At 49.5% G+C, this 24401-nt stretch overlaps 1 protein-coding gene across 2 annotated transcripts in view; it reads right to left on the reverse strand.

The window, feature by feature from the left end:
• LOC136572382 (probable carboxypeptidase X1) overlaps positions 1 to 24401 on the reverse strand; it is a 108733-nt gene that overhangs the window by 28707 nt on the left and 55625 nt on the right. For both annotated transcript variants that reach the window (XM_066572908.1, XM_066572907.1), the window contains 2 exons: positions 19673 to 19812; positions 18590 to 18674 (listed from right to left, as the gene is read on the reverse strand). In XM_066572908.1, the coding sequence (XP_066429005.1) occupies positions 18590 to 18674; positions 19673 to 19812 (225 nt within the window). The remainder of the gene's footprint in view (positions 1 to 18589; positions 18675 to 19672; positions 19813 to 24401) is intronic.

Genomic DNA, 24401 nt, shown 5'->3' on the forward strand with positions numbered 1-24401 from the left:
AAACAAGCATATTCACTGCACCTTGGTGCATCAAAACAATGAGCCCTTCTGCGTATTTACACATGCAAAAAACCTGCAGAAGGGCCAAAATACTCAGGAAACAGGCATTTAAAGTTCATGCATACGCTGCGTATTCACAGACTGAAATATGCTTACACCCTTGTGACTCAGCCCTGATGATGATCACACAGATACTTTCACACTGGTATAATAGAGGAGATCACAGCTCATCCTCTTGACTGTATACTGGTGGGTTGTAGCTTATTTAGGTGAATATAAAAAGTAATGATAATTACACTGTCCCCCCACCAGGCAGAAATGGTATAATCTCAGCTAATGCTGTGCTGATGTATTATGGGATATACATCAAAGTAAAAAAAGCTCTCTCTTAATGATGAAGGTGCCTGATCAGCATCAGACAGGGGGCCGCACTGCAGGGAAGAGGCTGGAATACACAGAGGAAATATCCAGAGTGTGACAGACAGTCAGGTGAGGGGCGCAAGGAAGGATAAATCTGTTTTCGCCGGAGAGTTCCTTTCATTACAGGGAGGTCGGTTTCACATGAGCGCCAATCTCGCACAAGTTTTTTATGTTGCGACAATTGTAAAGCTGGGGCGACGTACACAATGTTTTTCGTCGCGGCGTGTCCTATCTCTTCACCTTCCTCTGAATGCATCGCCCAATTGGGACCTTTAAAGCCCCGCGAGCCGCGTGAAGGGAAATCAGTGGCAAACACTTCCGCTGCTCTATCGCACGTGAGGATCGGGATTTCACAGGAGCGGCGCCTGAAAATGGCCTCATAACTGCAGGTCAGACACGCTGGTGAGCGCGATACCATGGTGAGAAACTCAATATGGCACCAACCCTTATGCAGTTAGCCGAAAGGCTCATTCACACGAACGTACGTGTAAACACATTCGCCGTACGGACTGTATATTTATTGAAATGAAGGGGGGGGGGGGGGGAGCAGGCTGATACGAGCGGCCAGCCTCAGGCTGATGGCACACTAAGGAAACTGCGGAGGCATTGCCACGCATTAAGGCTAGGGTCACACAGGGCGGATTTTCCGCGGTTTTGCTGCAGCAGATCCGCCCACGGCAAAACCGCCCGCGGCCGCTAATCCCGGGATTAGCCAGCCATGTGGATGAGATTTCTCAGAAATCTCGTCCACACGGGACGGCTAATCCGCTGCGGTAAATCCGGTTGAAACCGCTCGTTAGGCATTAATCGGCATTCTAATCCACGGAAAGAGCGTTACACGGAAATGGGTGAGGGGGCATTTTGATGGCAAAAAAAGAGAAAAACAATGGATTGCCTGGCATGGATGGATTGCCTGGCACGGACGGATCGCCTGGCATGGACGGATCGCCTGGCATGGATGGATCGCCTGGCACGGACGGATCGCCTGGCACGGACGGATCGCCTGGCATGGACGGATCGCCTGGCACGGACGGATTGCCTGGCACGGACGGATCGCCTGGCACGGACGGATTGCCTGGCACGGACGGATCGCCTGGCACGGACGGATCGCCTGGCATGGACGGATCGCCTGGCACGGACGGATCGCCTGACATGGATGGATCAAGCTTGACAAAGACGAGATGTCGAAGCGTTGCCTGTTCTGCTTTTAACATGGAGCAATAAAGAAGTCCATTTATTTTACACCTTTGATGCTGCCACGTATCTTTACAATTTGGTGGACATTGGATGGGGTCGGAGGTCCATGGTTCCAGTGGAGGAGGCTTTGCATGAGCTTGAATATCTTCACCCCTGCAAGATTGGCAGATATATTGAGTGCTGCTGGAACCTGTTTGTATACTGTGGATGGATCCCCTGGCTTGGATGGATCGCCTGGCATGGATGGATCACCTGCCATGGATGGATCGCCTGGCAGGGACGGATTGCCTGGCATGGATGGATTGCCTGACATGGATGGATCGCCTGGCAGGGATGGATTGCCTGGCATGGATGGATCGCCTGGCATGGATGGATTGCCTGCCATGGACAGATCGGCTGGCTTCTTGCATCTCCTCCCATCCGTCTGTTGTATAGAAAAAGCTTCCAGCCCCGTTAAGCAGAGATCCTCCCCGCTATGTGTCCCCGGGTCTTATATGATGGAGCCGCAGCACGGACTGAGGGCTGGAGCAGCCGCTGACTCACGGGTGGGTACCTGCCGCTCGCTCACAGCCTCGTCTATTATATTTGTACATGTAACATACGTGTTACTACATTACATACATATTCACACGTGTACCATACAGCAGCAAATGGAAAGAGATAAAAAGTCAGTGCACAAAGTATATGTATGTATAGGGGGGCACAGCGCCAAAGCTGCAGAACTGCCCCCCCCCCCCCATGGATCTGAGGGCCACCGCAGTGCTGCTAGTGCTGGGACTGACCGGGTACAAGTCCTGAGGTTTTCACTCCTTAATGGGACCTCACCTGGTGCTCCCAATTTAGAGGGATCTCTCCCACGGGACGGGATTGGTCCGTGTGGACATTTCTGCGTCACATGTTATTCCCGTGGAGCTTCAGTTCCGCACCCGTTAAAATCACCGTTTTTACTGTAAAGCAGCAAGATTATATTCTGCTGCAGAATTGGGACGTCTTGTGGAAATGTTGCTGCAGATTTCTAACAGACCGGATCTAATCCGCAATTAGCCGGCAGATTCAGACAAACGTGTTTTACTCCCCTTGTACGGCTCTGATAATCGCGGCCGCATAACGAGACAAAATGAAGCCGCGGATTTCAGTGGTTTTGTTTTCACTAGCGGATTCTCCCCGTCAATTGTACATCCGAGAAAAGATAGGACTCGCCCTGTAGGGATTACTACATGCAGCACCTGTCTGCCCGTGGGTCGCCCTGTAGGGATTACTACATGCAGCACCTGTCTGCCCGTGGGTCGCCCTGTAGGGATTACTACATGCAGCACCTGTCTGCCCGTGGGTCGCCCTGTAGGGATTACTACATGCAGCACCTGTCTGCCCGTGGGTCGTCCTGTAGAGATTACTACATGCAGCACCTGTCTGCCCGTGGGTCGTCCTGTAGGGATTACTGCATGCAGCACCTGTCTGCCCGTCGGTCGTCCTGTAGGGATTACTACATGCAGCACCTGTCTGCCCGCGGGTCGTCCTGTAGGGATTACTACATGCAGCACCTGTCTGCCCGCAGGTCGTCCTGTAGGGATTACTACATGCAGCACCTGTCTGCCCGTCGGTCGTCCTGTAGGGATTACTACATGCAGCACCTGTCTGCCCGCGGGTCGTCCTGTAGGGATTACTACATGCAGCACCTGTCTGCCCGTGGGTCGTCCTGTAGGGATTACTACATGCAGCACCTGTCTGCCTGTGGGTCATCCTGTAGGGATTACTACATGCAGCACCTGTCTACCCGTGGATTGTGCTGTAGGGATTACTACATGCAGCACCTGTCTGCCCGTGGGTCGCCCTGTAGGGATTACTACATGCAGCACCTGTTTGCCCGCGGGTCGTACCGTAGGGATTACTACATGCAGCACCTGTCTGCCCGCGGGTCGTGCTGTAGGGATTACTACATGCGGGGAGGAACGGTGGCATCTGTCTGCCCGCGGGTCATGCTATAGGGATTACTACATGTGGGAAGGAACGGTGGCACCTGTCTGCCCGTGGGTATCATCATGCGCTCTGGCGTGGAGTTTGAACGGCTGGCGAAGGGGAAGATATCTTGGTTAAGGCGCAGCTGCCGGCCACCGCTGACAAGCATTAGATGTGTCTTCACCTACAACACGTCGCCATGTAGCCTTACGGGCTTTTACGATATGCGCCACAATAGCACATTCTGCTTTGCACTGTGGAACAATAGCGCCTGTGTAAGAGGGGCTGCAGGGCGCTTCACACGTGCGGAATGGTTCCGCTAGACGCAGATTTCCGCTCCACAACCTGCATTTACACGTGTGGATATTGGTGTGGAATTCTCTGTATCCTTAAGTACGTCTTGCGGACATATTCCACACGTGTGACGGCACCATAGGCTGGATTTACACAGGCGAACGCAATAACGGTCCCAGGAACTTGGATGGATGTCACATTTGCTTGTATACGATTTTCCCTGCACTTGTGACGTGTTTTGCCATAAAGTCGCATTGCGCCACATCTTTGCACGTGATTTTCACCCGCATGTTGCTTCAATGGGAAAAATAAAAAACATTGCACTCGCAGGTAACTCGCCGCTGGGTGGCAGTGCCAGGCTGTGGTTTTTGGTCCCATGTAAAATAATGGGAGATATCACCAAAAAATAGGCCACGCTGCGCCTTCCCTATCAGCGGCGCTGCACACAGCGGCTCCACAAAGCGCACAATACACGCTCCATATACCATACAAATCCCGTGTAGATACGGCCACTGGGTGCGTTCAGATGAGTGGAATCTTTCCACAAGACGTTCTGAGAGACGCCGCCTTATCCGCTGCCGCTGATCTCTGCTCCGGCGCCTGGATTTAGGGTGCTTCTGTACGGGATGACAGTCAGACACTTCAGTGCCCAACAGTCATCCCGGCGGTGATCATTCCTACGCCATCGCTCAGTTGAAGGAGGTGGAGCGGCCAGGGATTGTTCCGGCCACCGGCCTCCTCTCACAGTAAGCAGGCCGTCATCCATAGAGGAACCATTACCTGTTTACACGGCCGATTGCTGTTTGTTTTTTATGCTTGCAGAATTATCATTCGTTGTTCAGTCGCTGCCGGCCTTTACACGGAACGATTATCATTCGGATTCCCGCGATCCAGCAAGAATCTGAATGAGGGGCTCTAGTCTTCTGATCTGGCTTGTACTCTTTATACCCGCTATTGATCCCCATCTTCTTCCGGTTGCCCGGTTGCTGTGCGGACGTAACCTGAAGACCCCTTTCAGCCAAGTCCAACCATCCAAGAGTGACCGGGAGCCTCAAAGACGCTACTAAGTATAGCAAGCAATGCCAGATGTGACTGCTGAGGTAGACCGCCTCCGTATCACCCAACCAGCAGCACATTTCATAGATGTCATTGGGGGATGTGTAATCAAATGATCATAGGGGATCCCGGTAGCAGGACCCCCACAATCCTCATCATATGTGGACTTTAAAGTTGAACAAGCGCTTTACTGGGAACCTAATAATTGGGTCAAAATGCTGTAAAAACTCCCTTTTTGTGCCCAGCAGTCGTATTGCAGCTGTGGTCTACAGAGGATGTAAAGCCCTTTATAAGACCCCGCAATAGCGGATGATCTACAGCAGCTCATGACATCACTGAATCAGGTCTGGGGGCTTCAGCTTACCATCCACAAGGACCATTATGTATAAAGCTCCCCATGTCCTCCGCACGGTCTATAGCACAACCGCAGACATGATGTATGTGCCCGCTGTCCTCTCAGGTGTCTTCAGTATGCATTCACTTCACATGCCAGTCTGGACTCTCATTAGACCGTCATCATCCTCCGTGACACAAGTCTCCGATAAATACATTGAGTTTATGTTACCGAGCTGCAGGGAGGACTGGCACAGATCCCAGATGTACAAGGGATGGCAGCTGCCGGAGAAGAGCTGCCAATGAAAGCTCCTGCCCCAGAATAACCTCGACACCGGCCAGGAGAACACTGAAAAGAGCCATTGACTTCAAATAGACAGGTGCCCCGGTTATGTAAGACTGGGGTACATCACCCCAACCTTATAAAGAGAGGCCCCACACATGTACTGAGCAAAGTACACGGGTTCTTGGGTTAGCGTGTCATCTGGGCGGGCCATAGGCGAAACTCCGACTGCCGAGAGTGCAGATTATTGTTGAGTGAACCAAAACAATTGAACTGTATTTTGGGTTGAACCTTACTAAAAGTTTGGCTCAGTGCGAACCCAAACCTTGAAAAAAGGAGAAGGAAGAAGATGAAGGTAAAAGTAGAAGGAAGGAGAAAAGAAAAGGAAAAAGAAAAAAAAAGAATAAAGACAAAAAGGTAGAAGGAGGAAAAGAAAAAGAAAATAGAAAGAAAAAGAAAAGAAAGTGAAGGAAAAAAGAAGACAAAGACAGAATATGGCAGAAAAGAAGGAAAGAGACAAAGGTAAAAGAAGTACGAAAAGGGAAAAAAGAAGGAAAAAGCAAAACAAAAAGAAGGGCGAAAAAGGAAACGGAGAAATACATGAGGGGAAAAACAAAAATACAATCCTCATAGGGGCTTACTATAAACCACCAAATATAACAGAAGCCACTGAAAATCTATTATTAAAACAAATTGATGAAGCAGCCGATCACAATGAGGTAATTATAACGGGGACTTTAACGATCCGGATATAAACTGGGAGGTTAAAACCTGCGGATATTAGAAAGGTAACAGCTTTCTGTCAATTACCTAAGATAATTACATCACACAATTTGTACAGGACCCGACTAGGGGGGACGGCCCATTTAGACTTAAAGGGGTTGTCCCGCGAAAGCAAGTGGGGGTATACACTTCTGTATGGCCATATTAATGCACTTTGTAATGTACATCGTGCATTAATTATGAGCCATACAGAAGTTATTCACTTACCTGTTCCCTTGCTAGCGTCCTCGTCTCCATGGAGCCGTCTAATTTTCAGCGTCTAATCGCCACATTAGACGCGCTTGCGCAGTCCGGTCTTCTCCCTTCTGAACGGGGCCGCTCGTGCCAGAGAGCTGCTCCTCATAGCTCCGCCCCGTCACGTGCCGATTCCAGCCAATCAGGAGGCTGGAATCGGCAATGGACCGCACAGAAGCCCTGCGGTCCACCGAGGGAGAAGATCCCAGCGGCCATCTTCAGCAGGTAAGTAAGAAGTCACCGGAGCGCGGGGATTCAGGTAAGCGCTGTCCGGTTTTCTTGTTTAACCCCTGCATCGGGGTTGTCTCGCGCCGAACGGGGGGGCTGTTGAAAAAAAAAAAACCCGTTTCGGCGCGGGACAACCCCTTTAATATTAACCAACAGACCTGACAGAATAACAGGGGTGCAGATTGGGGGGCACCTGGGAAATAATGACCATAATATAATATATTTCAACTTGTCCTTCAAGAGAGAGTTTTATAGGGAAGCTACAAAAGTACTAAGCTTTAGGAAACCCAAGTTCGATCTGCTCAGTGATGGTCTTACCTTACGGTCCTCAAAAATAAAAGTACAAGACGACTATACTTCTGCTGTAGTCAATGTAGACCGGAGGCTTCCATTGTAGTCTGCGCATATTCCCGCGGCTAACTTCATGCTGCGGTGGAATTCTGCAGCGTGTACACTGAGCTATTAGGTGCAATAGAACCTGATAGCTGTGGTGAAACGCCACGTTTTACACGGCGGAAATCTGTCCGTGGGCATTAGGCCTAAGTACGTACTGTGAGCGGATCATACCCTTAAGGAATAATATGGCTTTATAAAGATGTAAAGGGGCAATAAACAGCCAAAAGGAAGGTTTAAACTACTAAAACCAGAAGGCAGCGAAGAAAAACTAAAGGAAAAACAAGTTATGTATGTAAATAGCAGGTAAAAACAGCAAAGATGGAGACAGAGAGACTTATTGCCAAAAGAGTAGACTATTCTGGGTCACTTATACTAGTGGGGTACCACGGAGGCAGTATAGCAGGGGTCACCACTATTAGTGGGGTACCACTGGGGTCAATAATGGAGGGGTACTAGTGGGGTACCACTGGGGTCAATAATGGAGGGGTACTAGTGGGGTACCACTGGGGTTAATAATGGAGGGGTACTAGTGGGGTACCACAGGGGGCAGTATTGTTGGGGTCACCATTACTAGTGGGGTACCACAGGGGTCAGTATTGGAGGGGTCACTGTTACTAGTGGGGTACCACAGGGGGCAGTATTGGAGGGGTCATTGTTACTAGTGGGGAACCACAGGGGTCAGTATTGGAGGGGTCACCATTACTAATGGGGTACCATAGGGGGCAGTATTGGAGGGGTTACTAGTGGGGTACCACAGGGGGCAGTACTGGAGGGGTTACAGTTACTAGTGGGGTACCACAGGGGCAGTATTGGAGGGGTCCCCGTTCCTAGTGGGGTACCACAGTGGACAGTATTGGAGGGGTCACTGTTACTGGTGAGGTACCACAGGGGGCAGTATTGGAGGGGTCACCGTTCCTAGTGGGGTACCACAGGGGCAGTATTGGAGGGGGTCACCGTTCCTAGTGGGGTACCGCAGGGGGCAGTATTGGAGGGGTCACCGTTCTTAGTGGGGTACCGCAGGGGGCAGTATTGGAGGGGTCACCGTTCCTAGTGGGGTACCGCAGGGGGCAGTATTTGCCCCTATTCTTTATAATATGTTTATTAAGGACCCGCTAGAAGGATTGTGCAGTTAAATATCAGTATTTGCAGACGATACAAAACTATATAAAGAAATGAACCACAAAGGGCAGTATATGGTTACATATAGATCTCTATACGGTTGCAAATGGATTTGAATAAGCTGGGGGGTAGAAAAGTGTCAAATGATAAATGTGCGGTTCTGCACATGGCAGGGGAAATACATGTCACCATTACATGCTAAAAGGGAAACCACTGGGGAACACTGACATGGAGAAGGACTTGGGGGTTTTATAACTGTAAGCTTAACTGGAGCAACTAGAGTCAGGCAGCTGCTGCCAAGGCAAATAGGATCATGGGGGGGGGGGGGGGGGGGGGTGTCAGAAGAGGTCTAGGGTCACATGGTGAAAACATTACTCTTCCTCTTCACAAGTCACTGTTCAGACCACACATGGAATATTGTGGACATACATTCCTGGCCCCTCTGTAAGTATCATGCATGTAATGTCTTCTGTAGATGCACTGTGCAGAAGTTGTCTAGTCATTTGGTATGTGCATTGCACCACTGCAGTGTATGAAGAGTTAATGTCTGCATGAGGCTGGGATATGTCTGCAAATGTAACAATTCATGTCCTGTCACATGGTATGCTTGAGTCAGAGAGTAGGGTTCCGTTCCAACCTGGTCTGGTGTTTTGAGTGGAGTGCCAGCCACATGGGGGTACCATCAACTCCCATGTGGTGAATAATGGAGGAAGACAAGTGGTTCCTTGAAGCCTGCTATGCTAGGGACCACTGAGGAGTAGAGAGAAAGAGAGAGAGTGAGCAAGTGACAGAAGAACCTGAGCACCGTGCGGAGGTATTGTGACTAGAGAGTATCTCTGCGGAGTTTGCCCCTTCCCTCCTTAGGAGCGGTCCCGGACAGATAACAAGGACTGTCGCACCGGTGTCATCCTGAGTATATGCCCTTCCAGGTGCTGTAGGGCCCGCATCATCCCGAGTTCCTCTCAGACCCTCTTTCTCTGTGTTACCTGCATCGGTGTATCATTGAGCTTTGTAAAGTGTTCCAGTTACCTACAGTAAAGTTTGACCAGGCCCTGACCAGTCCGAGGGACTGAGGTATTCGACTAATCTACACTGTGTGGACTTGTCTTATTATCGCCAAAGCTTTATTCCGGTGAAAAGGGAACAATGGCGTCACGTGACAACCTACAATTCAACTAAATGTTTATTGGCTATCCCAAACCTAGGGGTGTCTGGAAGAGGCCTAGTGGTACTTGGGCCTAGATTGTGTGTAGTCCTCCAGGAAGGGGACTGGTGAGTGGTGCCATTACACGTGACAGCTTTACCCTCCCAGCTCCTCTGCGTGGATCTCGTGTCCTGAGTGGAACCTCTGGGTTACCATAGATATATCAGGGTCAGTACAGAGATCTCTCCCATCATCTATTATACCCAGGACTGTAACAAGGGGGCGCTCTAATAACTATGTATAGATATATCAGGGGACAATACAGAAATCTCTTCCATCATCTATTTATACCCAGGACTGTAACAAGGGGGCGCTCTAATAACTATGTATAGATATATCAGGGGTCAGTACAGAGATCTCTCCCATTATCTATTATACCCAGGACTGTAAAAGGGGGCGCTCTAATAACCATGTATAATATATTAGGGGTCAGTACAAGGGTCTCTACCATCATCTATTTATACCCAGGACTGTAACAAGGGGGCGCTCTAATAACCATGTATAATATATCAGGGTCAGTACAGAGATCTCTCACATCATCTATTATACCCAGGACTGTAACAAGGGGGCGCTCTAAAAACCATGTATAATATATCAGGGTCAGTACAGAGATCTCTCCCATCATCTGTTTATACCCAGGACTGTAACAAGGGGGCGCTCTAATAACTATGTATAGATATATCAGGGGTCAGTACAGAGATCTCTGCCATCATCTATTATACCCAGGACTGTAAAAGGGGGCGCTCTAATAATTATGTATAGATATATTAGGGGTCAGTACAAGGGTCTCTACCATCATCTATTTATACCCAGGACTGTAACAAGGGGGCGCTCTAATAACCATGTATAATATATCAGGGTCAGTACAGAGATCTCTCACATCATCTATTATACCCAGGACTGTAACAAGGGGGCGCTCTAAAAACCATGTATAATATATCAGGGTCAGTACAGAGATCTCTCCCATCATCTATTTATACCCAGGACTGTAACAAGGGGGCGCTCTAATAACTATGTATAATATATCAGTGGTCAGTACAGAGATCTCTCCAATCATCTATTATACACAGGACTGTAACTAGGGGCGCTGTAATAACTATGTATAGATATATCAGGGTCAGTACAGAGATCTCTCCCATCATCCATTATACCCTGGACTGTAACAAGGGGGCGCTCTAATAACTATGTATAGATATATCAGGGTCAGTACAGAGATCTCTCCCATCATCTATTATACCCAGGACTGTAACAAGGGGGCGCTCTAATAACTATGTATAGATATATCAGGGTCAGTACAGAGATCTCTCCCATCATCTATTATACCCAGGACTGTAACAAGGAGGCGCTCTAATAACTATATATAATATATCAGGGGTTAGTGCAGAGATCTCTCCCATCATCTATTTATACCCAGGACCGTGACTAACAAGGGGGAGCTTTCTACATCGAGAGGAGAGAAGGTTTCTACACAACATAAAAAGGGGTTCTTTACTGTAAGAGCAGTAAAACTGTGGAACTCCCTGCCTGAGGACGTGGTGATGGAGAACTCGATAAAAGAGTACAAGAGGGACCTGGATGCCTTTCTTGAGTGATATAATATTACATGTTATATTATTCAGAGGGGTCGGTGATCTGGAGATTATTCCGATTGCCAGATTAGAGTCAGAAAGGAATTACTATGAGAATGAAAAAGAAGAAGAAAAAAAGAAGGAAACAAAAGGAAAAATAAGATGAATGAAAAACACTCCTTCCCCCCCCCCTTCTTTTTCCTTTTCTTTTTTTTGTTTTTCTTCATTCATTTTGCCTTACAACAGCTCTCTGGTACTTAGATGCCCTCCTAGGTGACCTACGAGAGCTATACGGGGCGTCTATGGCTCTTGGGCAGTGTTGTACACCAGCTTTACGAGTATTGGTGAAGTTTGGTTTGAACTAATTCGGACCAATCCCAAATTTTGGCCCAAAATCTGTTGAACCGACACAGCTGTGATGGGGTTCATGGAGTGGGGGCCCAGCTGTCAGGACTCCCTTCTCTAGAGGAACTACATTGTTAGCCAGCGAGGGGTTAAGGACCCTGTTCAAGGACTATGGGGAGACCCGGAACTATGATGGGGGTCACTATGAGCCGTGCTGTGGGTGCCCCTCACTTCTATGTAAGGCACTGCACAACGTCACTAACTGAAGGTAAGACATGGCCGAGGGCTGGGACTAGATGTGGACCGCATGACGGCCTCAGTGTGTAATGTATTCCATCTCTTATTAATATAACTAGCTTACCGGTCGCTCGTTGCTGCGAAGACAGACATACATACATACATTCGTTTTTATATATCTAGATAACAACCAATCGCAGCGCAGCTTTCATGTAACCTCAGTAGTATAAGAAGTAGCAACCAATCACAGCACAGCTTTCATGTTGCCTAAGCAGTATAATATATAGCAACCAATCACAGCACAGCTTTCATGTTACCTCAGCAGTATAAGAAATAGCAACCAATCACAGCACAGCTTTCATTTTACCTCAGCGGTATAATATATAACAACCAATCACAGCACAGCTTTCATTTTACCTCAGCGGTATAATATGTAACAACCAATCACAGCGCAGCTTTCATGTTACCTCAGCAATATAAGAAATAGCAACCAATCACAGCACAGCTTTCATTTTACCTCAGCGGTATAATATGTAACAACCAATCACAGCACAGCTTTCATATTACCTCAGCAATATAAGAAATAGCAACCAATCACAGCACAGCTTTCATGCAACCTCAGCATTATCAATATCCAGCAATTGTCAAGCGAAACGTTCGGCGGATGCATCATTTTGTAGTTGAACACTCATCCCGTTGCTCGTAATGCCTTTTGCTTTCGTGCTTGAGATGGAAATCAAACGATCTTTGTCTGGGGGGCATAACTGTCGATAATGCTCACACGCGCGCCACCTATCGTAGGATAGATTTACTATGCCAGTAATTTTCGGAGGAGTGTACTCAACAACTTCCCAAAGTTTCATGGCGATTGGATGAATGGTGTAGTAATGCATAAAGAACAGACAGAAAGACAGACATACATTCATTTATATATATGTAGATGACATCAGGAAGTGAGAGAATTAGATTCCGCACGTAAAATTTGGACACTAATTCTTTTGTGCTAGAATTGAATAATTGAGTTGGGACCCATTAGCTTTTCTTATTTATGACATAATCAATGCTCGTGCCAAATTTCATGTTTCTATGACATTGGGAAGTGAGAGAATTGGTGGCAGTGATGCAAATCAAACGATCTACGGGGGGGGGGGGGCGTAACTGTCGACGACGCTCGCGCACGCGCCATTTATCATAGGATAGTTGTACTATGCCTATAATCTTCCCAGGAGTGTACTCAACAACTTCCCAAAGTTTCATGGCGATCGGATGATTGGTGTAGTAGCGCATAAAGGACAAACAGACAGACAGACAGACAGACAGACAGACATACATACATTCATTTTTATATATATATATATATATATATATAGATAGTACGTCAGCGACCACAGCCGCAGCCCGTACACCGGGACACAGAGCCTCATAAACACCTGACCATCATGTATGTCACAGGATGGCAACGGACATCTACAGTATGTGCCCCCTAAAACCATCAGTCCTTACCGGGTGTCCTGATCATCACTCTATATGTGTGTATTACCCTATTACCATCACATTGCCAGACCATCACCACCATCATCCACAAGCCTTCAGAGACTCCTCAACCTCATGGGATGTCTTCATACTGGACACTATATCCATGTCACTGGTCAAGACTATCTGAACTGTTATACACTGAATGACTGTTACGTGTGCTGCAGAGACATGTTGTATTATTGTGATTCCAGCAGCACAGCACTCTCAGGGTTAATGATTGAGCTGGCTGGGTGTGGTACTGTCTGCTAGCCAATCCCCTGAATCTGTGCTCACATATAAACCCAGCCCCTGGTCAGTCTGTATGGCCCCTCAGGTGAGCAGTCATGAATGCTTGTCTGGTGAGGTTTGCAGTGTGATCTGGTGTATGTCCGTTTGTACGTCTAAATTCTGTCAGTTTTGTGTTAGCTTGCTGTGTGTCCTGCAATCTGTGTTGTGTCCTGTTGCAGCGTGCGATGTGAACGGTCTCCGGTTCTGTTGAACTCCTGGTTAGTGTAGGGACTAGCAGTATAACCAGGAGCCGTGAAGTGGCCTGCTAGCTTCCACATATTGTACAACATGTCAACCAATACCTGGTATTTATATTCAGCTTCCAATCTGTTACTAGTGGTTGCATGTTGTATGCGGTGTATTCTGGGTCTGTCATGTGGCATGTGAAAGCATCCTGTTCTGGTGCGTGGCTCCTAGGATCAGCTAGGGCCCAGATCCGAAGACCGCTGGGCTGCCCTTATTGGGGCAATGTCCCCGCTTAGGTAGGGCCACTGTCATCCTCCCGGTAGCCAGGGCCAGTTGCATGAAACCCGTGTGTGTCCCCTTTGGTCATGATCGTGTGGGCCCTGTGCTTTGCCTGCCCACACGATCGTAACAATGACCCTCGGCCCTCCCATGATTTGCGTTTCCCTATATGGTAATTCTCCCCGTGACCCCGGAGTGCAGCATAAAATCAGGTGACAGGTTTTCCGTGGATCAGCTTCAGTGTGAATCCACATTAGATGGGAAAATCCAACAATCTGAGTGACTTCAAACGAAGCCGGTCATCAGTGCGAGACTAGCCGGGGTCTCACTGCCAACCGCGGGGTGTTTTCTCATGTAACGGTGTGGAGAGTATACAGGAAATGGCGCGATCGAGGGAAACATCCAGCGAAAGGGGATCCTGTGGATGGAAACAACTCATCACTGAAAGGGGTCGGAGGAGGATGTCAGGAATCACTCTGACCAACAGGCTGCACAGTCAGCTGAATACAACGCTGGTGCCCCAACTAACGTGTCCATATTTATGGTTCCTCAGAACGGATGGGATATAACAGCAGACCACCAGTTCCAGCACCATTCTGTCTGAGAGAAACAGAAAGACGAGACTCCAAAAGAGCGCAAAACTTGTATCACTGAGCAGCGGAGAAACATCTCCTGTCAGATGGATCCGGATTTCTGTTGCTCCGGGCTGATGGGAATTTGGTGCAAGCAGCATGAATCGCTGACTCCTTCCTGTCAGCCGGTCAGAACATGTCAGGCCCTCCATGTAATCTGCAGCAACTACTAGAAGCTTCCTGTCCGCAGGGGCCGATATTCCTGCAGAACGATTTCATCACCAAGCTGGATCTACACTACAACGAATTGCAGTGGTTCTCAAGGCCAAAGTAGGTCCAACATTACTAGATGGGGGTCTAATAAAGGGGCCATTCAGCGTATTATATATATATATATATAGCACTACTCTGGCCGCACTGATCATTGCAGGTAGCACAATGGGGGCCAGCACACTTCCAGACAATGCAATGGAGACCAAAGGTTGTCTGACGGCACCCATAGACATTCAACATGTAGTTTTTGGGGAGCTGAACCGAGAACCTGCCCCCGCCGGTGATTCAGTCATCTAGTCACTATTATGTGTCCATCCCTTTATAGTTTGTCCATGAGGGGCGCTCAATAAAGAGCTGATGGGCCACCAGGTAATAGATGGTCACACAAGTACTCCACACATGACTGACTGAGTGGGGACCCCAGGATATGACGTCCATATAGCCTGGTCCTGATAGGTCATGTGAGAAGAGAAGCATGAAGGCTTAGACCGTGGAGTCCCTCAGGTAATACTGAGCAGATCTGGGAGGTCATGGCTTCACCAACCATGACAAGTGTCCATCACTTCAGACCCGGCACCATCACCCCCAGCATGCACCCCTCCGCCTCTGAAGACTGGGCACTTATATGAACGAGTCAAGACAGAACTGTCAAGTTAAGCAGAAATCTAAATAATCAAGAGCAGCGGCAAGTCTGAGATCTCCTGCCAGGGAATGAGCCCAAGTCAGAGCGCGGCCAACCCGCCCATCACAAACATGTCCTGAATAGCCCGCACGCCGCCAAGAAGGAATTGGATGCAGAGCTGTGTACAGAGCACTCTCAGAACAGCGGTGTGACCTACATACAGACGGACTGTGGTCACATGGGAAAAATAATAGAAGCCTGAGGGGTACATTATTCCTGAAGGGGGCATACGGGGGCATTACTACTGTGAGAAGACCACTGAAAGTCACTTATTACTGTGAGGGGTCACTAAGGGGCACTATTACTGTGAGGGGATCACTGAGGAGCTCTATTACTGTGAGGAGTCACTTAGGGGCGCTACTACTGTGAGGGTACATTGAGGGGGCTCTATTACTGTGAGCAAATCACTGAGGGGCTTTACTGTGAGGAGATCCCAGAGGGGTACTATTACTGTGAAAGGGTCACTGAGGGGCACTATTACTGTGAAGTGCGTCACTGAGGGGCTTTATTACTGTGAGGGGGTCACTGGGGGGCTCTATTACTGGGAAGAAGTCTTTATGGGACATTTTTACTGTGAAGATGGTCACTATTACTGTAAGGAGGTCACTGAGGAGCACTATTACTGTGAGGGCATCACAGAGAAGCACTGTTACTGTGAGGGGGTTACTGAAGGGCACTATTACTGTCAGGGGGTCATTGAGGAGCACTATTACTATGAGGGCATCATTGAGGACCAGTGTTACTGTGAGGGGATCACTGAGGGACACTATTTTTGTGAGGAGTCCCCAAGGAACACTATTACTGTGAGGGGGTCATTAAGGAGCACTTTTACTGTGAGGAGGTCACTGAGGGGCACTATTACTGTGAGGAGGTCACTGAGGAGCACTATTACTGTGAGGAGGTCACTGAGGAGCACTATTACTGTGAAGGATCACTGGGGGATACTATTACTGTGAGGTGGTCTCTATGGGACATTCTTACTGTGAAAAAGGTCACTATTACTGTGAGGGGGTCACTGAGGGGCACTATTACTGTGAGGGGGTCACTGAGGGGCACTATTACTGTGAGGGGGTCACTGAGGGGCACTATTACTGTCAGGGGTCACTGAGGGACACTATTACTGTGAGGAGATCACTGAGGAGCACTATTACTGTGAGGGGGTCACTGAGGGGCACTATTACTGTGAGGGGTCACTGAGGAGCACTATTACTGTGAGGGGGTCACTGAGGGGCACTATTACTGTCAGGGGTCACTGAGGGACACTATTACTGTGAGGAGATCACTGAGGAGCACTATTACTGTGAGGGGGTCACTGAGGGGTACTATTACTGTGTGGAGGTCACTGAGGACACTATTACTGTGAGGAGGTTACTGAGGGGCACTATTACTGTGAGGAGGTCACTGAGGGGCACTATTACTGTCAGGGGTCACTGAGGAGCACTATTACTGTAAGGAGATCACTGAGGAGCACTATTACTGTCAGGGGTCACTAAGGCGTACTATTACTGTAAGGAGATCACTGAGGAGCACTATTACTGTGAGGGGGTCACTGAGGGGCACTATTACTGTGAGGGGGTCACTGAGGGGCACTATTACTGTCAGGGGTCACTGAGGAGCACTATTACTGTAAGGAGATCACTGAGGAGCACTATTACTGTGAGGGGGTCACTGAGGGGCACTATTACTGTCAGGGGTCACTGAGGAGCACTATTACTGTAAGGAGATCACTGAGGAGCACTATTACTGTGAGGGGGTCACTGAGGGGCACTATTACTGTGAGGGGTCACTGAGGTGTACTATTACTGTAAGGAGATCACTGAGGAGCACTATTACTGTGAAGGATCACTGGGGGACACTATTACTGTGAGGTGGTCTCTATGGGACATTTTTACTGTGAAAAGGGTCACTGAGGAGCACTATTACTGTGAGGGGTCACTGAGGTGTACTATTACTGTAAGGAGATCACCGAGGCATACTATTACTGTAAGGAGATCCCTGAGGGGTACTATTATTGTCAACAGGGTCACTGAGGAGCACTATTATTGTTAGGGGGTCACTGAGAGGCACTATTACTGTAAGGGGGTCACTGAGGGTCACTATTACTGTAAGGGGGTCACTGAGGGTCACTATTACTGTGAGGGGGTCACTGAGGGACACTATTACTGTGAGGGGGTCACTGAGGGTCACTATTACTGTAAGGAGGTCAATGAGGAGCACTTATACTATAAGGAGGTCACTGGGGGACTGTATTACTGTGATGGATTCACTAATGGACACCATTACTGTGAAGGAACACTAATGGTGTGGCTTAGACTAAAATAGGCGGGGCCTAATGTAAAAAATTGCCAAAGGATTGTCCTTCCTTTTCATTGTTCAGGTGTTGGGCGGCATTAAAGTGATTTATGACTCCAGTTCTGCTGCACTCTCTATAAGAGTCTGAGGTACATGTAGTTGTCATATTCACCTCCTATCTTATCAGAGGCTCAGCTTTTGTCTGTCCACCTGCCATGCTTTATACTGCAGCTCTGCTTCCTCTGTACATGCAGAGCTGATTTCTATTATTGTAAGAGCAGATAATTATAAACTAAAGGTAAACCACAAAGTATGAAAAAGAAGATGGTCGGACAGCGATGTGGACTGACCGCAGTCATTAGGAGCAGAATGATGCAGGCACTATATGGGCACACTATGTAGGCATTGTTTGGCGGTATTATTTGCATAGTATATGACAGTTTCATCTGGGCACTGCAGGTCCGTGTTGTGTGGGCAGGACATGGTAGTATTTGTTGCATCAGATAGGCATTATTATTTTTAAGCATTGCATGGCAGTATTATTTTATATGTAGAGGTACAGACGCGGTGAGTCTGGAGGGGGAGGATTGCTTTGCTCGGTGCAGAGAGACCCATTTTCTACAACACCACCCCTATGGTTATTGGTCAGGCTGCACTTTCTCGGAGGCTCCACCGCTATCGATCCTACAGCAAACATCAGAATGAAAGGAGAAAATATCACAATGGAAGTTGTGAGTAGAGCCGTGGCCCCGGGGGGCATCCTATCACCGAGCTCTTCCATAGTTAGAGTCCCCTCATCAGCAGCAGGTCTACTTACATCACAGAACAGGGAGTACAGGGTGCACTTACCACATCTTCCGTGCCATTCTTGCAGGTCTTCCACTTGTGGGTGTCATTGCTGACCTGTACTTTGTAAGACGTCACCCAGTCATCCCTGCAGAGAAGGCTCAGGGTCAGTAATGAGGGATGGAGACCATCAGCAAGCAGCATGATGAGAAGTATCTGCCCCTCCAGATTTCACCTTCGTACAGATGAAAGCATAGATTGACTTCATCCTTCTCACACAACAGATGGGTTTGATACAATGTATGAGAGAGAGTAGGAAGTCCTCTATACCGCTTCACTGATACGGCACTGGGGTATCTTGTCCCCACCAGAAGAATGGGTGGAGACAAAATGCACACCCACAACTTGATTGGCTGGGCAGGAGAATGGGTGCCCATCATCTCCCCGGCAGCGACATCCCAACTCTGCTACTGGTGACCCTGTCACTCTCCCTCCCGCCGGGGTGCCATGCGCACTCTCGCTGCTGGCAACCCTGTAAGTGACTTTTCTTGCTGCTCTCCCATTATTCTCTTACCGGCTTTGACTCTCTCGTGCACTCTGCCATCTCCCCTCCCGCCTCCGGCACTGTCATTCTCCCGCCCTCCCACCCCCGCGCCATTCCATCTCCACCGCTGTAACAATCATCTCCCCTCCTGGAAGCTGTCATCTACCAGCTCCGGCGCAGTGCATCCTCCGTGAAGACTCTCCCTGCCAGCGTCCCATCAGCCCTGCAATGTGTCCGACACTTACAGACTTCCATCCCCTCACCTGTCACTGGCCCTGGCGCTCTGCCTTCTCCCCTCCCTGCCGGCCTTGCATAATGGCTGTAATATGTGACGGCAGCGAGGAGACTGACAGCGCAGGAGCTGGGAAGGGGACAAGGAAGAGCGTTGGAGAGGTGAGTGACACAAGGCAGGAGGGGAGATGATGGGCACCCATTCTCTTGCCCAGCCAATCAAGTTGTGGGCATTGGTTGTAGGCATGCATTTTGTCTCCACCTATTCTTCTGGTGGAGACGAGATACACCAGTACTCACTGATACCTTATAACAAACCCAGGAACTTCTATCCGGACTTCTGAGTGTAAACAAGGACACTCCATACTCACGTCCAAATTGAGTTTTTCCCTTGAGTGATGACTCCTGTGAAACGAGTGAGCCGTCTGGCATCCACTTCCAACCACTCATTCTTGTTCTTCTCCCCAGCGCACCAACCGCCATCATAGAAGTCATCATCATAGATACCAGACTGGAAAGAGAGTGAGAAGTGAGGAAACCAGCCAAGTACATGGGCAGTAACTGGACTGACCACTGTATGTACACAGCGACTCCACCAGCAGAATAGTGAGTACAGCTCTGGAGTATAATACAGGAGGTAACTCAGGAGCAGTACGGGATAAGTAATGTAACATATGTACATAATGTAACATATGTACACAGTGATTCCACCAGCAGAATAGTGAGTGCAGCTCTGGGGTATAATACAGGATGTAACTCAGGATCACTACAGGATAAGTAATGTATGTATACAGTGACTCCACCAGCAGAATAGTAAGTGCAGCTCTGGAAGATAATACAGGATGTAACTCAGGATCAGTACACGATAAGTAATGTATGTACACAGTGACTCCATCAGCAGAACAGTGAGTGCAGCTCTGGAGGATAATACAGAATGTAACACAGGATAAGTAATGTATGTACACAGTGACTCCACCAGCAGAATAGTGAGTGCAGCTCTGCAGTATAATACAGGGTGTAACTGTGGATCAGTACAGGATAAGTAATGTATGTACTCAGTGACTCCACCAGCAGAATAGTGAGTACAGCTCTGGGTATAATACAGGATGTAACTCAGGATCAGTACAGGATAAGTAATGTATGTACACAGTGACTCCACCAGCAGAATAGTGAGTGCAGCTCTGGAGTATAATACAGGATGTAACTCAGGATCAGTACAGGATAAGTAATGTATGTACACAGTGACTCCACCAGCAGAATAGTGAGTGCAACTCTGGAGTAAGGTTGTGTTCTGAAGAGCTCTGCAGGATCCAGGGTGTGGTCTGCTTCCCAGGTGGAGACCTTGTTGAGAGCCCAGGAACAGTGCACATTTCTGGGCTTTGTTTGGTATGCAGCCCCGCACCTCCTCCCTCCGGTCTCGGTCGGAGGGAGGGAGGACAGAGATGGCCACAACGACCTCCGCAGTGGCATCGGTGGCTTCTGCAGCTCCAAGATGTTCCGCAGCAGCAGCGGCAAAATATAAGAAGCCAAGGACTGCAGGTGAGCCAGAGAAAAGGACGGTTCTAAGTCGTGGCAGCGGTGACACGGGCTCCAGTCGCAGGCGCAGTAACGCGGGCCAGTCCATCAGTGCGGCTGCATCCGACAGCGCAGGCAGCGAGATGGTGACGCGTAGCCAGGCCCGGAGGAAGGCAGGTAAGCCACAGAAGCTGGCAAAGCCGGAAAAGTGGAGTGATAGGCCAGAGGGAGAGTCTGTGGTAGAGCTGGCCTCCCGGCTGGCAAGAAGCATGGCCGAGTATGAGACTGCAGGAAAGCAGATTGTTATGCAGATGGAAAAACTGCGGTCTGCCAGGCTGCAAAGAGACCAGGCCACCTCTAAAGGCAAAAAGGCGGAAGTCTCTAAAGTAATGCAGAAGTGCAAAGAGTGCATTAAAGTGTGGAAAGATGTGAGAGAGAGGATCTTGGAGGAGAGCGGTCCCTTTAAAGAAAAGATCATGAACGATGATCGGTTTGCAAAGATGGCTGCAGGACGCAGTAACTTGCAGCAGACCGATCAGTCCAGGGATCGTGACGACAGCTCAGATGAGGACGACTACGAGGATGTACAGGAGAGTCTGGGGGAGCAGCCTGCGTGTTCGGCTGAACAAGCCCTAACCCAAGGCAGCACTGCAAGTACCAGCAATCTCCAGCCAGAGCAAATTGGGCTACCAACAACCTCTGAGGAGTCTGATCTGGAGGAAGGAAGTCATAAGGTGGGGGCTTTGGTGTCGCAACTGCTGGAATCCCCTGCTCATATGGGGGGTCTTCATTTTGGCAAAGACATTCCCAAAGTGGACACAAAAATCAAGGATAAAAAAGGAAAACAAAGGAAGACCCAGGAAAAATTTGTCTATGTGACGGGGGACGCTGGTCCGGCTGCAAAGCCAGAAAGAGGCACCTCCGACCTGGGACCCTGTGGTAAAGATGAGAAGGCTGAAGGCTATGGCAGTGATGGTGCCAGTAAGGCCAGTGATGCGGAGGGAGCTGCGGGATCAGCATGTGAGGTCTCCTGTGTGACAGGTCGGTCTGCGGGGGTCTCTCGGTCCCAGGCACCCAGTGATGCGGAGGCTTCTGGCAAAGGTAAAAAGAAAGGCAAAAGCAAAAGCAAAACTAAAAACATCTCTGCTATAACACAGAGTGCTGGGCGTGGGGGGAACATTGCGGTAGTTGCAGCTGCACAAGCTGGGCCAGCAATGTTGCCCCCTAGGTCTGCTAAGGCCCGCTTGGACCCTGGTCCTGACCCAAAATCTGGTCCGGATGGTGAGGGTGCGTGCGAGAGAGGTACTAGTGGTAATAAGAAGATTCCCAGTTCAGCCCAGGTCTCTGATACTACTAAGAGCCCAGAGACCCAGGGAGCTCGTGGTGCCCCTAATATAGGGGCACCTGCTGCACAAGCAGGTACAGTTTGTTCAGGGGGTCAGGAAGTGTCACAGGTTCCAGTCGCCCCTCCAGCGGCGACAGCACCTGGTAGGAGTTATGCCAGTGTCGCCGCTGGAGGGAGTGGGTCCTCCTTGTCTCCAGGCTCTAGGGAGGGCGTTTTGCAACAGCGCCTCTTGGAGGCTCTACGGAAAGGGGAGAGTTCAATTACAGTTGGAGGAAGAGAGGTGGACCTATCTCTCTGGAAAGAGAGACATGGCTTTGGTGCCTTCCGAGAGCAAAGGGGGGAGACCGTATGGTCCCTACCAACACCCGGGCAGGACGCAGGTCTTAGGAATGTGGTCCGTCTTCGTTGGAGGGGCAATGATGCATGTCCTCCAAGGGGGAAGGTAGTGGAGCTCCTACTGAAGATGGGCTTTAGGGCGGTTGACATCTTTGCCCTGATCCATCCCTATGGCACGTCTGAGTTTGACATCAGCTTCGTTCGCCCAGAGGGTCTAGAACTTTTCTGGGGGAACTACGAGCTGATGAAAAACGAGCCCGGCTGGCGGGACTTTGCCATCCAGGTGGTGTCTCGCCAGAACGATATCAAGAAAGTGACCGTTTTGACTCGTAACGAGTCACTTTCTTGCTTTGACATCATGACGTGGCTCAGTAGGTACGGAGAGGTGACGGAAATGCCCAGAAAGAACCGGGATGAGCACGGCATATGGTCCGGGGCCTGGACGTTCATGGTCAAGCTGAAGCGTTCAGGAAACTCAGTGGCACACATACCATCTGCGGCCTTCCTCGGCAGGGATCGTATCTTGGCCTTTTACCAGGGGCAGCCGAAGCTCTGCCACAGGTGCGGCGACCCCTCACACTTGAGCGCTGCTTGTAAGATCTTGAAGTGCGCTCTATGTGGGGGTCTGGGTCATCTTGCCGCCTCCTGTACAGAGATTAGGTGTAACCTGTGTGGTGATCTCGGTCACCCATTTAGCCGCTGTCCACGCTCCTTTGCCAATGCGGTCTCAGCCCCTACGGATGGGGGTCATGAGGTGGCCTCCGGGGGTGAGGGGACCAGCAGAGGTGGGGGAGCTCAGGAGCCAGGGAAGAACCGGCAAAAGACGGCTGCTCAGCAGAGGCGTCAGGAGAAGCGCAGACGGAGCAGGGAGCTGACAGGAGCGCCCACAGCAGGTGGGTCGATGGTGGCCCCTGTTCCAGAAGCAAATCTCGCGGCTGAGGCTTTGAGGGACAGCGAGTTAGATGAAGAGGACAGGAGGATCCAGAGGGAGGAGACCAACTCTGCAGATTCCTCCCACTATGAAAGTGTGGATGAGGAAGGCAAGAGGTGGTTAGAAAAAAGGCGTAAGCTACGTGCCACGAGGAGGAAGCGAAGGGGGGATTCAAGATCTTCTCCCACCCCGGGCCAAGTACTGGAAGGGGAAGCCTGCTCACCTCCAGTTGGACACTCCAATAGGTTCCGAGCCCTTCAAGACATCTCTTCCTCCTCTGAGGGGGAAGGAAAGGGCAAGGTTCCTGGGGCAAAGAAAGGGTCAACAGGGGGCGCTGAGTCTCCTCCTCGTGGAGGCATAGTTCCTACAGGGGAGGAGGCGACTCTAGAGCCTGGAAACAAGGACGATGGGGTCAGGGGATCCCTTGCTATGGACACATCTATGTCCAAAAAAAGAAGCAAGGGACTTTCCTCTGACCCCGAGGAAGGGGGTGTGAGGAAGAAAGCCGTCTAATTTAATCACTCATGATGGCGGCACCCACTCCGCTGACTCTGGCATCAATTAACGTTGCCAGCATTAAGTCAGATACGGCTAGATTTGCGGCCTTTGATTTTCTCAGCCGAGTTGAAGCTGACATTTTATTTTTGCAGGAGACCAGGCTGTCCGATTTGGCAGCCATACATAAGGCAAAAAGGGAGTGGAGGTCAGGCCCTTCCTACTGGTCTCTTGCGGCCGAGCCGTATAGCGGAGTGGCGGTACTTTTTACCGCAGCGGTTGAATGCCGACGAGTTATTGAATTAGAAATGGGAAGGTGCCTGATCTTAGATGTCCTCATGAAGGGACAAGAATTAAGACTTGTCAACATCTACGGTCCCCAGTCAAAAAAGGACAGGAAGAGTCTCTTTATGAGGATCAAGCCCTACCTTTTTACCAGCTGCCAAGTTGTCTTTGGAGGTGACTTTAATGCAGTCAC

Source organism: Eleutherodactylus coqui, chromosome 7 (genome assembly GCF_035609145.1).
Source record: "Eleutherodactylus coqui strain aEleCoq1 chromosome 7, aEleCoq1.hap1, whole genome shotgun sequence".
NCBI lineage: Eukaryota > Metazoa > Chordata > Amphibia > Anura > Eleutherodactylidae > Eleutherodactylus > Eleutherodactylus coqui.